The following is a 15091-nucleotide window of genomic DNA, read 5'->3' as shown; positions in this document are numbered from 1 at the left end:
ACACTCTCTCTTCTGTCTATCTTCTCTCTCGCTCTCTTTTCTCTCTTTTCTCTTCTCTCTCTCTCTCTTCTCTCTCTCTTTTCTCTTGCCTCTTTCTCTCTCTCTCGCTCTCTTCTCTCTCACTCTCTTCTCTCTCTATTTTCACTCTCCTCTCTCACTCTCTTCTCTCTCTCTATTTTCTCTCTTTTCTCTCTATTTTCTCTCTCCTCTCCTCGCTCTCTTTTCGCTCTCTATATTTTCTCTCCTCTTTTCTCTATCTCCTCTCTTTTCTCTTTTCTTACTCTCTTCTCTCTCCACTCCCTCTCTTCTCTCTTGCTCACTGTCTTCTCTCTCGCTCTTTTCTCTATATCTCTCTCGCTCTCTTCTCTCTCCGCGCTCTCTTCTCCCTCTCTCTCTCTTTTCCCTCTTCTTTCTGTCTCGCTCTCTTCTCGCTCTTTTCTCTCTCTCTCTCTTCTCTCTGTCTCTCTCTCAAGCTCTTCTCTCTCACTCTCTTATCTCACTCTCTCTCTCTCTCTCTCTCTTTCTCTCTGGATGAGCTCTGATATCCAGAGTGTGGGTGGTGGGGTCCATTTCTCTGCTCTTTAATGTGCTCTCTCTCTCTCTCTCTCTCGCTCTATGCAGAAGGGCCGGCTGGGCTTGGTGGGAGGCTGCTGTGGAAATGTGACTCAATGATGCAGTCTTTTAGCAGGCATTACCCAGGACACCCTGTGTAATTTCCTGGCTGTCAGGCACCAGCTAGGCCTGATACCCCTGGCACTAAGGGAAAGATAATCACCATCATATATTTAAAGGAGGAGAGAGAGAGAGGGCCTCTCCTAGCGACAGGTGTTGATTAGATAGGGGGTGTTGTGCCCAAATCCCTGCAGCAATTTATTGTATGAAAGTGGGATTCATGAACGGGCAGTCATATTTGACGCTGGCGGACGCACAACGCAGCGCTAGACGGAGAGATGTAAAAAAGTGATAAGGAGAGGGACCCGAAAAGAGGCAGCTCACTTTTTCTCTGCCACGTTTTTTCATCCTGTCGGATCTTGAGATGAGCTCCTTCAGCTGCTGTGTAGAGAGATAGCCTTCATATCTTCCCTTTATAGAACAGCTCCTGAATTACATCGTCTTTTAAAACCGAGTTTAGTTGGAGCTGGTCAGATGGCTTGTAGAATATGTATACATTTTGCATATGTATAGTACCAGTCAAAAGTTTAGACACACCTACTCATTCAAGGGTTCTTCTTCTTTTTGACTATTTTCTACATTGTAGAACAATAGTGAAGACATCAAAACTATGAAATAACACATATGGAATCATGTAGTAACCAAAAAGTGTTAAACAAATCAAAACATATTTTAGATTCTTCAAAGTAGCCACCCTTTGCCTTGATGCTGAGCACTTGATGCTGAGCACTTGTTGGCTGCTTTTCCTTCACTCTGCGGTCCAACTCATCCCAAACCATCTCAATTGGGTTGAGGTCAGGTGATTGTGGAGGCCAGGTCATCTAATGCAGCACTCCATCACTCTCCTTCTTGGTCGAATAGCCCTTACACAGCCTGGAGGTGTGTCGGATCATTGTCCTGTTGAAAAACAAATGATAGTCCCACTAAGCCCAAATCAGATGGGACGGCGTATTGTTGCAGAATGCTGTGGTAGATCTGCTGGTTAAGTGTCCCTAGAATTCTGAATAAATCACTGACAGTGTCACCAGCAAAGCACCCCCACACCATCACACCTCCTCCTCCATGCTTCACGGTGGGAACTACACATGCGTAGATCATCTGTTCACCTAATTCTACGTCTCACAAAGACATGGCGGTTGGAACCAAAAATCTCAAATTCGTACAGATTTCCACCTGTCTAATGTCCATTGCTTGTGTTTCTTGGCCCAAGCAAGTCTCTCTTCTTATTGGTGTCCTTTAGTAGTGCTTTCTCTGCAGCAATTCGACCACAAAGGCCTGATTCACGCAGTCTCCTCTGAAAAGTTCATGTTGACATGTGTCTGTTACTTGAACTCTGTGAAGCATTTTATTTGGGTTGCAATTTCTGAGGCTGGTAACTAATGAACTTATCCTTTGCAGCAGATCTAACTCTGGGTCTTCCTTTTGTGTGGCGGTCCTCATGAGAACCAGTTACATCATAGCGCTTGATGTTTTTTGCGACTGCACTTAAAGAAACTTTCAAAGTTCTTGAAATGTTCCGTGTTGACTGACCTTCACGTCTTAAAGTAATGACGGACTGTCATTTTTGTTGTTGCTTATTTGAGCTGTTCTTGCCACAAAATGGACTTGGTATTTTACCAAGTAGGGCTATCTTCTGTATACCACCCCTACCTTGTCACAACACAACTGATTGGCTCAAACACATTAAGAAGGAAAGAGATTCCACAAATTAACAAGACACACCTTTAAATGCATTCCAGGTGACTACCTCATGAAGCTGGTGGAGAGAATGCCAAGAGTGTGCAAAGCTGCCATCAAGGCAAAGGGTGGCTACTTTGAAGAATCTCAAATATAAAGTACTATTTGATTATTTGAACACTTTTTTGGTTACTACATGATTCCATGTGTTATTTCATAGTTTTGATGTCTTCACTATTATTCTACAATGCAAAAAATAGTAAAAAATAATGAAAAACCCTTGAATGAGTAGGTGTGTCCAGACTATTGACTGGTACTGTATATGTTTATACCAGGCTCCTCATACAAACATCACATTTAAACATTATTAATACGTTTCTGCTTGCGTTACATTCCATTTGAACTAATTAATGTATACATAAACTATAAACACTCTTCCTTCTTCCTCTCTGACATTATCATTTCCTGTTTGACTGTAGTGTATTGAGGTTTGTGTTTTGTGTTTTTCATCCCAGTATTTTTATTTGATTTGATTTATTTTACTGTGCATGGAAAAGGCTATATGGACACTCCTGACCTGCAAACTGATATTTACTTTCAGAATTGGTTACCGTTTGGTTAAAGGGAAAATCCTCCCAAAATAATAATAATAATAATAATAAAATAATTTGGTGTTTTTTTTTCATCATGATAATGTTGCTGGTGACACTTTGCTTCTTGAAAGTCCAATATCTTTAAAACATGACTGCTGACATGCAAAACATTTTGGGACTGTATCAATATGGGACTAATGAAAAAATACAAACGTTTTTTCCCCGTTTAAGGTAAGGGTCAGGTTAGTAGTTTTGCAGGTCACCAGTGTTCTTATAGTCTCTCCCACTATGCATGCCAGGCCTCAGCTACAAACTTAGCTTTTATCCATCTCTGCACACCACCAGTCCTAAATAGCTACATTGATCATCCAATTTTGGCGCCCCCGCTTCCCCCCTTCCGTCAGGCACCAACCAGGCCAGGCCCGGAGCCTTCCCCGGCACCAACAGTCCCGGGCCCGTGGCTGACGTCTATGGCACTCCCAGCCAGGACTCCGGTGTGGGCAACTACATTAGTGCTGCTAGCCCACAGCCTGGCTCTGGCTTCGGCCACAGCATTGCTGTAAGTACAGCTTACTCCAGCAACTCGTTCACCTCGTCCAATACCGCCTTCATCTTCTTTGTGCTGTCAACCATATTCCTTGTTCATTCTCTCAGCTCATTTCAACTCATCGTCAGGATATTTCATCAGTCTGAAGGATATGATTTCTATCCACAAAAGAGATCGGTCTTCTTATTATGCTACAGATGTCTTGTGCGCTCTTCCGTTTGTTATGCTAAATGTATCATGTATATCAGACGAGAGCTGTAGATTAAGTAGTGCTTCCTGTATGTGAACGTGATGGCATCATGTAAACATTCATCAGATTACAATCTCTGTGAATCAAAGTTCTACTGGTCACTCTGTTCAACTTTAGTCAAACAATAATGCAGGCATAATCAGTGTGTTCAGTGTCACTGTGCCAGAGTTTAGGCCTATTAAAGCTTTACAATGCATATGTGCCTGCAATGCAGTGAGAATGTTTGCCATCTAAACATCAAATAAGGCACAAGTGCTAGACAGGTGCTCAGGCGCGTGGTTGGGTCTGTGTGATTGTGTACATTACCAACATTTTGTCCTCATTCACACATTTCATTTTTTCTGTCAGCTGCAGTAACGTTAAAACAAACTGTGAACTTGTACGGCCTGTCATCACCTCTCTGACGTGTCAGTGTACTTCTGTTCATGCGCCAGCCAGAAGGTCAAGAAATCCTGCAATTAGTTATTTTGTTTCACCTTTTCAGTGGTGGTGACTCCTGATGCGAGTAGACTCACACCAGACGAATTCCAGGGCTTTGAAAGGGTCCTCATTCAAAGTGCATTATGTAAATCAATACAACAATAGTAACCCCTTGTGCGTTAAACCACTGTGGTAAGAATATTTTCTCCATGTCCTTTGAAGAGACTGACATTCATTATCCCTGTTGGATGCTTCAGTCTGGAACCTTTGATGAGGGTATTGATGGATTTTAGCCAGCTTAGGAAAAAGCACGGAGAAAAATCTGCTCCAACTAAAATGGATGAGTAACTAAAAGCCTTGTACTCTGCCACACCGATAATTAATACAGTTCACCCTATTTGAACTCTTGTCCAAAATGCAACATCAAGGTGTGCTGAAAACTGAAGAAGACTTTTTGTATGTTTGGCCAACTGAACACCTTGTCTTCCGGTGCATTCCTAGCATGTTAGAGACATTTTAAAGGAACCAGTCGGCACATAAAGCACCACTCTGCAAACAGAGAGGGCTTTCATTAGATTAGCTAACTGCTGAACCATCGTTTACAATCGGAATGGAATGTCACCTTCCACTTGACTTTGAGAGACAGTTTCACCCTCAATAAGGGAAATGTAGGTTGAAGATCTTGTCTATATTTCAGAAATGACAGGCACCGTTGGCACTCAAAATCCCTAGTCAGAAATATTTCATGCTGTTGCTATATATGGCTATCCCAACCTACATAGAATGAAATAGCTGATATTTTTCTCTTCAAGCTCAGTTCTTATGATTGTCTTATGTAGCGGCACATATTTTATTTTTTGGACATTGGCTGTTGAAGTTCACAGTTTCAGCTACATAATGGGTTGGGTTGGGTGACACGTTGGGTTGGGTTGGGTAATGGGTTGGGTTTTGGTAATTGGTTGGGTAATGTGTTGGGAAATGGGTTGGGTAATGGGTTGGGTAATGGGTAATGGGTTGGGTAATGAGTAATGGGTAATGGGTTGGGTAATGGGTTGGGTAATGTGTTGGGAAATGGGTTGGGTAATGGGTAATGGGTTGGGTAATGGGTTGGTTAATGGGCAATGGGAAATGGGTTGGGTAATGAGTAATGGGTAAGGGGTTAGGTAATGGGTAATGGGTTGGGAAATGGGTTGGGTAATGGGCAATGGGTAATGGGTTGGGTAATGGATAATGGATTGGGTAATGAGTAATGGGTAAGGGGTTAGGTAATGGGTAATGGGTTGGGTAATGGGTAATTGGTTGGGTAATGGGTTGGGTAAGGGGTTAGGTAATGGGTAATGGGTTGGGTAATGGGTTGGGTAAGGGGTTAGGTAATGGGTAATGGGTTGGGTAATGGGTAATGGGTTGGGTAATGGGTAATGGGTTGGGTAATGGGTAATGGGTTGGGTAAGGGGTTAGGTAATGGGTTGGGTAATGGGTAATGGGTAATGGGTTGGGTAATGGGTAATGGGTTGGGTAATGGGTAATGGGTTGGGTAATGGGTAATGGGTTGGGTAATGGGTAATGGGTTGGGTAATGGGTTGGGTAATAGTAATGAGTTGGGTAATGGGTTGGGTAATGGGTAATGGGTTGGGTAATGGGTAATGGGTTGGGTGACACATTCGCTTTGGAGGAGTACTTCCGTTTCCATTCTTTCCATCCTTAATATACAGTGGGGAGAATAAGTATTTGAAACATTGCCGATTTTGCATGTTTTCCTACTTACAAAGCATGTAGAGGTCTGTAATTTTTATCATGGGTACACTTCAACTGTGAGAGACGGAATCTAAAACAAAAATCCAGAAAATCACATTGTATGATTTTTAAGTAAATTAATTTGCATTTTATTGCATGACATAAGTATTTGATCACCTACCAACCAGTAAGAATTCCGGCTCTCACAGACCTGTTCGTTTTTCTTTAAGAAGCCCTCCTGTTCTCCACTCACTACCTGTATCAACTGCACGTGTTTGAACTTGTTACCTGTATAAAAGACACCTGTCCACACACTCAAACAGACTCCAACCTCTCCACAATGGCCAAGACCAGAGAGCTGGGTAAGGACATCAGGGGTAAAATTGTAGACCTGCACAAGGCTGGGATGGGCTACAGGACAATAGGCAAGCAGCTTGGTGAGAAAGCAACAACTGTTGGCGCAATTATTAGAAAATGTAAGAAGTTCAAGATGATGCTCAATCGCCCTCGGTCTGGGGCTCCATGCAAGATCTCACCTCGTGGAGCATCAATGATCATGAGAAAGGTGAGGGATCAGCCCAGAACTCCACAACAGGACCTGGTCAATGACCTGAAGAGAGCTGGGACCACAGTCTCAAAGAAAACCATTAGTAACACTACGCTGTCATGGATTAAAATCCTGCTGCGCACGCAAGGTCCCCCTACTCAAGCCAGCGCATATCCAGTCCCGTCTGAAGTTTGCCAATGACCATCTGGATGATCCAGAGGAGGAATGGGAGAAGGTCACGTGGTCTGTTGAGACAAAAGTAGAGCTTTTACAAATGACAGACCTCTACATGCTTTGTAAGTAGGAAAAGCTGCAAAATAGTCAGTGTATCAAATACTTGTTCTCCCCACTGTAATTGCTGAAGTTATTTTTGCATGTGTGTCATTCTGCTGGTGATTCATATTTTTTGTGGTTACATGAATGTGATTACATTAGAGTTCTACTGATCCATGCTTTCTTAACAAAACCTTGTTCACACAATACATACACAGTACACTTAGACATCTGAAGTTAACTACATTTAGTCTGCTGCTTTAGCCAGCATTAGCCCCTTATTGTCCAGCAAGTTACCCAAATCTCTATAATGGATCCTTATTGGTGGTGAATGCAGTAAATGGCTATAATGGATCCTTATTGTTGGTGAATTCAGTAAGTGTGATTCCAATTACTACTGCTGTCCATCGCTGCAGAATTCAATTGGTTTTAATCACTGCTTCTTATCAAATAAAAATACATTCTTAGTATGTACCCCATCGGTACCGTCCTCTTTGGTTTCCATGTCCATGACTCTTTAGAAATAGTTTGATTTAATTTATGCTGCCTATAAAGAGAGCTCTGCTCTAGGACACAGACAGGTTGGCAGCACCACAATGGGACTACCTGAGACCCACCTCTGTGTGGCCATTTTCCACATTCAAAATTAAAGAACCAAATTGGGGCCTAAATGCTGTTCCGATGGCTAAAACGAACTTGACTTGAGGAAATGAACGAGATACATTTCCATTCATGCTGGCAGCACATCCTATGAATAAAATATACTCACCAGTAATAGGTTTCTTTTTAGCCTTTTTCCCTGAAATGCATACTGACACAGGTACTAACTGTACACTTTTAGGGGCCGTTGATTGCAACCGCTTTTACAAATGGATACCATTGAAACCTAACAGGTGGTTGGTTGCCATCTCATTTGAGGTATTATTATGTCATTTCTATAATGTTTTAGTCGTTTTCCTTCCCTTTTCCTTTTATATTTTCTTTCTCTTTCTGTCTGATTTAGATCCTCCTCCTCAAAAAAACAAGAAAACACTTTCTACAGGGTTTATACACGTTGCTTACATGTCTGCATTCTTATTTTGTGTATTTGGATTTGTATATTGAAACCCTTTAAAAAGTGAATGTTTGTCATTTTCCATTGTGAAACCACCGAGATGGTGAAATGCACATATCTAACTTGCAACGCCCCGACACTATTTCCCCCATTATTGTCACTTTGTTACCCTGTTTCTAGAAGACTAAGCATGCATTCTGTTCAAATCAAATATGATAGTATTCTGTAAAGGAAAGGTGTTCTGGGTGTATGCAAACTCTGCTGTTGCTTTCCTCACTGTTGCCTTCTCTTGTGTTACCGATTTAATGTAGCTAGCTTTCCACTGGAATTCAACCAAGAGTCATAACCAAGTCATATATTGTGCGGTGGGTCGGCCTTGGCTATTCAGGGAACAGACTCCAGTTTCTTGTGGTCCTGTATGGCTCAGTTGCACTTGCACTGCCGGGGTTGTGGGTTCAATTCTCGAGGCCACCCATAAGTAAAATGTACGCATGACTGTAAGTCACTTTGGATAAAAGTGTCTGCTAAATGGCATGTTATTATATATATTATTTGACGTGCTACTGTATATGGACACTGGTCTGGAGCGTGAGTTGAGAGTGAGGCGGAGCTGGATCTGTGCAGTTGTTCACCTTTGGGTCATTTCCTCCTCTGGAGACCACATCTCTACCCTCACCGCCGCAGTTTATTGAGCAACTTTATGAAAACAAACCTCCAAACATAACTGTCTGACTGTTTATAAGCCATTTAGAAGCCACATCAGCGAACGTGTGTGTGTATAAAGTGCATTTGTGAGCAGTTTGAGTACAGTATGAGAGTGGCGAGTGGAGTGTGAGTGTGCGTGCGTGTTTGTACTCTGAGAGTGTGTGTATGTCTCTACAGTGAGAATCTTTGCCTTAGGGCAGTGTTAGTCACTGCAGCTACTCAGCAGCAACAGTCCAGTACACCACTTCAAGTTTCATTCTTAAGCAGTCAGTTTTGTGTGGAGTTTGATCAACCCAGACAGAGACACCCCAGTCCAGCTCTCCTCTGGAGTCTTATTCATAAAACCCTCTGTTGGACAGATGTGTCAGGCTGGTGGGAGTGACTGCATGGTGGGAATGACTGCATGGTGGGAGTGACTGCATGGTGGGAGTGACTGCATGGTGGGAGTGACTGCATGGTGGGAGTGACTGCATGGTGGGAGTGACTGCATGGTGGGAATGACTGCATGGTGGGAGTGACTGCATGGTGGGAGTGACTGCATGGTGGGAATGACTGCATGGTGGGAGTGACTGCATGGTGGGAATGACTGCATGGTGGGAGTGACTGCATGGTGGGAGTGACTTCATGGTGGGAGTGACTGCATGGTGGGAGTGACTGCATGGTGGGAGTGACTGCATGGTGGGAGTGACTGCATGGTGTCACCGCTGATTTAGTGTAGCACCTTGTGTCCTATCGTGTATTGTTGTGAAATGGAAGGACGACGCAGATGTAGTCATCTGTTTCTCTAGTTTTCACCATATTTCTGTTTGAACTAGATCACAATGGGTCTGGGAGATGTACATTTTGTACAACAATTAGCATTTGTTGTTGAAATTCATTGCTAGTGTATAAACACTGAGCAAAAATATAAATACAACATGTAAAGTTGTGCAGAGGAGTATTTATGTATGTAATGAAGCCCTGTTGTGGGGAAAAACTCATTCTGATTGGCTGGGCCTGGCTCCCCAGTGGGTGGACCTATGCCCTCCCAGGCCCACCAATGGACCTGTCATGTGAAATCCATAGATTAGGGCGTAATGAAATTATTTCAATTGATTGATATCCTTATATGAACTGTAACTCAGGACAATCTTTGAAATTGTTGCATGTTGCGTTTATATTTTTGTTCAATATAAAAACACAGGGCCAGACAGCACAGTGGAAGCCATCAGAGAAGGCAACAGAGTAAAGTGCAGTTTTCTGTAAACCTGCTTTTAAAAAACGAACCCCTCATCTAACTGGTAGCTGGGTGGTACTGCTTGTCTCTGTGCATGCTGTATGTACTGTAGACTAACACGGGAGTGATATCCTGTCCATGCCTGCTGCCCCTCTTCCATAAAACTCTGTGTCGTGTGGTAGCAGGAATACTATTGTACTCTATGTTGTGTCTGGGCTGGTCTCACTGCCGTGACCATCCTAGCCTGGAATCCTTTCTTGAAGTGAAGCAATAGTGAAACAGAATAATTGAGTTTGTATTCCAGGCTAGTGCCATCCATCTTTCTGCCTGTGAAAATGTTCCCATGGGATGTAGCACTCGTTCTGCTCTCTACCCTGCAGAGGCTGGGTTTGAGAGGATCCAGTTTGGACCATCTGCTTTTTCAACAAATTTGAACCTCTAAAATTGGTTCTACCATCAATCAAATGTTTCAGAATCAAGTGAAAATGTAAAACGAATAGATATACTGCACAGAAGAAAATATTGGCAGTTGAAGGAAAGGCTATCAGACATGACATACTGTATTAGTGTTACAGACAAGGGGGAGCTTTTGGTTTTAACTATTGGTTTGAATGTCTCCGTTTCCCATTCCAGCAGAGTATTTCAGGAGGCCCGGGGAAGACCGGGCGGAGTTTTTAACTGGCTATGTGAACAGGTGATGCCATCCAACGCCAAGCACTACAGCATCAACAGACAGGAGGAGAGTGGAGGCGGCACCACGTGAAGAAGAACTGAAGAAAATGTCAAAATCATCTCAGAAAAATAAACTACAATCTGCTGTACTATAATCCAAACCTGGCGTTCACATCCTTAATATCCAACTGTAACCTAGTACCTTTGTGTAGGATTTAGGTGTTTTTTTGTCCTTTAAATGTTCCTTATTTTAAATCTGTTTAGTTTATGTTCATTATTTTCAGTGTAGTCTTCAAATTAATAAGGGAAGATTAATTCTAATTTTAATTTACTCCAATATTTTTGATCCTCTCTGAAATTAGTAACTATTTATGTAAACTGGCTTATTTCTGTTTTTTTCTTTTCAAATTGCTATGTTGCTATGGTTGTTTGCTTTTATTCTTGCTGATGGAAAAATGCAGGTGTCAGTTTGCACATACAAGAAAACTGACATGAACTGATGAGGCCTGAAGAAAGACGGTGTTAATTCAATTTTAAGAGTAACTAATATATCTTAGTAGTTTTTTTGTTGTTTATTTTAATGTTGTTAATTACCTATTTTGGGCAATAAGAGGACTACAATATTTTCACAGTCCTTTTTTACAAATGTTTTTGTTGTCAGGAAAAAATAACCTTTCCTTTTAATACTTTGTGAATTCAGATTTTAAGAAAAATATAACTGTAAATATTATTCAAATCACTGCATATAATCGTTTCAGCGAGAACCATATTTTTGTGATGGTTCATCATAAAAGGCTGTAATGTGCAAGAGCTCAACTTTCAAAGACGAGGACATTTAATGCTCTTAAGTCGTATCATAATCCATATGTAGCACAAAATGCCATGATAACCCCATTGAGGACTCGATTCTACAAGAACACTGTTGGCTTGCTCTGTAAATACTGTTGTCTTTCTTACTGTGCTAATGTCATACCAGCATACTGTTGTGTCTTCTACATGGTGAGCTCAAAAGTGCACAGCTTCTAAAAGATGACACAAGGTTAACACTGGACATTGCTACACAATGTCTCTCAAAGAGGACACCGGCTCAACTTCTTCTAGACTCTCGTAAGTGAAACGCTACTGTATCTGTGACTGAAGTCAATACTATAAAAAAAGAACATGATACAAATTCAAAAGCACACTTTTACTTTGTATTAGTTTGAAAATACCAGATGTTGAATACTAGTGTCCAGATGCATTTCATACCAATCTGCACGTGTTTCATTTTGTTATGGTTATCTTCAGTTTTTATTATTAATGCTGTTTATCCATTTTGAACAGAGCACCTGCTTTCAATGTGACAGGAAATATTTCAAGTCAGATATATTTTACATACATTTATTGTGAAGTTTTCTTGAACTAATTAGGAAGGCAAAAACATCTATCATTACCTCAGTCCTGTGAGTTTTATCTTAGATGAGATGACAAATTCATTTATTTTCAATTTAAACCTGTTGAAATGATGAATGGATTATGAGAAAAGTTGTTGCACTGTGACAAAGAAGGAAAGTGACCATATTCTATGTGCACATTTTAAGTGTTGGATATTTAAAATGGTCTTGATCAGATGATATATGAAGGAATGTTTTTTAAGAATCATTTTTTATTCCCATTAGATATTAGTCATCTTGACTCTTGCAATTGGAAAAAGTTGTTTTGCCCAAAGGGCATTTATTTAACAAAAAATAAATAAATACAATCCATATATAATCCATAGATTGGAGCATTTCGGCTTAGCCAAGTAACTGTAGTCACCACGTTCATTTCCTGTAGGGACTGGTTTGTTGAGATTGAGAAATGTTCATTTCCTGTAGGGACTGGTTTGTTGAGATTGAGAAATGTTCATTTCCTGATTGAGAAAGGGACTGGTTTAGGGACTGGTTTGAGATTGAGAAATGTTCATTTCCTGTAGGGACTGGTTTGTTGAGATTGAGAAATGTTCATTTCCTGTAGGGACTGGTTTGTTGAGATTGAGAAATGTTCATTTCCTGTAGGGACTGGTTTGTTGAGATTGAGAAATGTTCATTTCCTGTAGGGACTGGTTTGTTGAGATTGAGAAATGGTTCCTCTGAAGCAGAATCCTGGATTCTTGTCAAATAAAATGGGGACTTGTTTAAGTAATAATCAAATTAAAATAAACATGTATGTTACAAATTCAAAAAAAGAGAAAAAAAGTATGTTCCCTTGAATGATTCACATTTTTATTCAGAAGGATTTGTATCAATATTTTTGTGGTTGTTAATGATTATATTAATAATAATTATTATACTAACAATATTAGAATGTACTGTACATCCATCCGGTTCTTTCTCCATTCCCTGGCACCTTATACAGTAATCTTATGTTGATCATCAATGTATTTCAGTAATGTGTGGAAAAAAAGAAACCTGCAAATGACCTTGTAACAGAGTGCCGTCTTTGATGCCAGTGTAGTGGCTATACACTTATTTGTTGATCTCTCTATCTTCCTCTTTGTCTCCCACTCCTTCTCTGTCTCACTCTCTCCTAGTATTAGTGGTAGTTGTTATGTAGTTAAGATGTAGATGTAGCTATTAGGAGATGTAGGACCAGTAAGGATAGAGCTTTCTCTTCTTAATTACCATAGTTATATATATATATATATATATATAAAAAAGCTGACATTCTTTTCAATACCATTTGTCTATTTTCAGTTTTACTGTTCTCACATGGTTTCAACTAACCAAAGCAATCATTGAGGACATTTAAAATCAGACATTTCTGTAAGACCGAATCGTAAACAAGGCATTGATCCCCACACTTGAATGTTTAAAAAGGGGTGTGCCATACTACCTTAAAAGCTAATGCTAGATATACAAACCAGTTCTGTTATTATTTCACAAGAGGGACACAAGCTAGAATTATGATTGAGTATAATGGATTTTATTACATTAATGGAGAAATCATATATTTTTTAGAAAGTTATAACGGACTAATGATAATAATGGCTATTATAGATCATTATTTTAAACTCGTTTTGATGTTTGTACTATTAAACAATATCCCAGTGGCCCCTGGCACTACTATTTTTGGATACAGTTGTATTTCATTTTAGGTGTCTACTTAATTAATTATAATTATAGTTTGAGTTCATTATCAACATTTGAGAATGTAGTGAATTCTTTTTGTACTCTTGCACCATTGGAAGCAGCGTTTTACTTTAATCAAAGCCTGGGTATCATGAAACACTTACATTGTAGATTCATTCAAGTGCTTGGTCTCTATTTAAATTCTTCTCATTCAAAGATGGTATAGCCTGCTTGTTTTTTATAGACATTTACACTGTGCAATAACTTCATCTTTAAGACCCTCCTGCTAAAGGAAAACAAGACAGTGCAAAGCTATTGATGAGTTGTTATATGAAGGGCTTATTGAAATGATACGTAAAGGACATGTTTCATTTTAAGCAAATCACAGAAGCACAGAGTTGAGGTAGGATAGGATGTATGCATCATTCTCATGAAGACTGAGCCAAAATGTGGCACATGTCGGAACCTGTTGGTAAACGGGACATTATGGCAGCAGTATGTACCCACTGAGAGCATGTGATGTTTGTACTAAGTAAGGCTCTGTTATACATTGCAAGATGCCATTTCTGTTTTAAATGTCCCTCTACCAATATCACCATACCTGATTTACTATTTGATTAGAGTAAAAGTTGGCTGACTATCCATTCAAAATATTTCATACCATCTCTATTAGTTGATTAAAATAAAAAAATAAAAAAGTGATTTCATAGCTTGGACTTTAAGGTAGCATGGCTCTGTAGTTGCTGTACTTTTTCCCCACATGGACAGCAGTTTACAGCTGATGAATGTTACACATCTTGCTAGACTACTTAATCATTGGATAATTGGTTTTAAAAAAAATTTAAAAGAGAAAAAAAATGACATAAAAAGACCTGGAAGGTGTTGGATGATATATTGGGTAGTACCCTAACCATTTAAACTTGAATCTTGAGGCAAGTGCTAGGCAATGGCCAAACAATTATCCCATCACTGAATTAACAGACACACAATGCACACATACCTACTGTAATAACAGGTACATAATGTATATACATGTTAGTTAAAGATATATTATTGCGCATGTCTATTTGTTGAGGCTGAACCCTCATTTCAGATGAAATTAACTCCTTGCTGTCTGAAATGTTTACGTAGGCAGCACTGTTTGTATTATGTTTGTGTCACGCTTAACATTATGTTTGTGTCACGCTTAACATTATGTTTGTGTCACGCTTAACATTATGTTTGTGTCACGCTTAACATTATGTTTGTGTCACGCTTAACATTATGTTTGTGTCACGCTTAACATTATGTTTGTGTCACGCTTAACATTATGTTTGTGTCACGCTTAACATTATGTTTGTGTCACGCTTAACATTATGTTTGTGTCACGCTTAACATTATGTTTGTGTCACGCTTAACATTATGTTTGTGTCACGCTTAACATTATGTTTGTGTCACGCTTAACATTATGTTTGTGTCACGCTTAACATTATGTTTGTGTCACGCTTAACATTATGTTTGTGTCACGCTTAACATTATGTTTGTGTCACGCTTAACATTATGTTTGTGTCACGCTTAACATTATGTTTGTGTCACGCTTAACATTATGTTTGTGTCACGCTTAACATTATGTTTGTGTCACGCTTAACATTATGTTTGCCAA

The 15091-nt window shown here is 40.0% G+C and overlaps 1 protein-coding gene across 9 annotated transcripts in view; it reads left to right on the top strand.

Moving 5' to 3' along the window:
- LOC123992620 (RNA-binding protein Musashi homolog 2-like) overlaps positions 1-10532 on the top strand; it is a 358445-nt gene extending 347913 nt beyond the window's left edge. For 3 of the 9 annotated variants that reach the window (XM_046293916.1, XM_046293915.1, XM_046293913.1), the window contains one exon: positions 10322-10532. In XM_046293916.1, the coding sequence (XP_046149872.1) occupies positions 10322-10386 (65 nt within the window). In that variant the 3' untranslated portion in view covers positions 10387-10532. Of the gene's footprint in view, positions 1-3346; positions 3502-7554; positions 7632-10321 lie in introns of all 9 variants that reach the window. The other 6 variants (XM_046293912.1, XM_046293907.1, XM_046293911.1 and 3 more) reach the window with 4 other exon arrangements.
- Positions 10533-15091: the final 4559 nt, after the last annotated feature.

This window comes from Oncorhynchus gorbuscha, linkage group LG13 (genome assembly GCF_021184085.1).
Source record: "Oncorhynchus gorbuscha isolate QuinsamMale2020 ecotype Even-year linkage group LG13, OgorEven_v1.0, whole genome shotgun sequence".
Lineage (NCBI taxonomy): Eukaryota > Metazoa > Chordata > Actinopteri > Salmoniformes > Salmonidae > Oncorhynchus > Oncorhynchus gorbuscha.
This window is presented reverse-complemented; position numbering and strand designations above follow the sequence as displayed.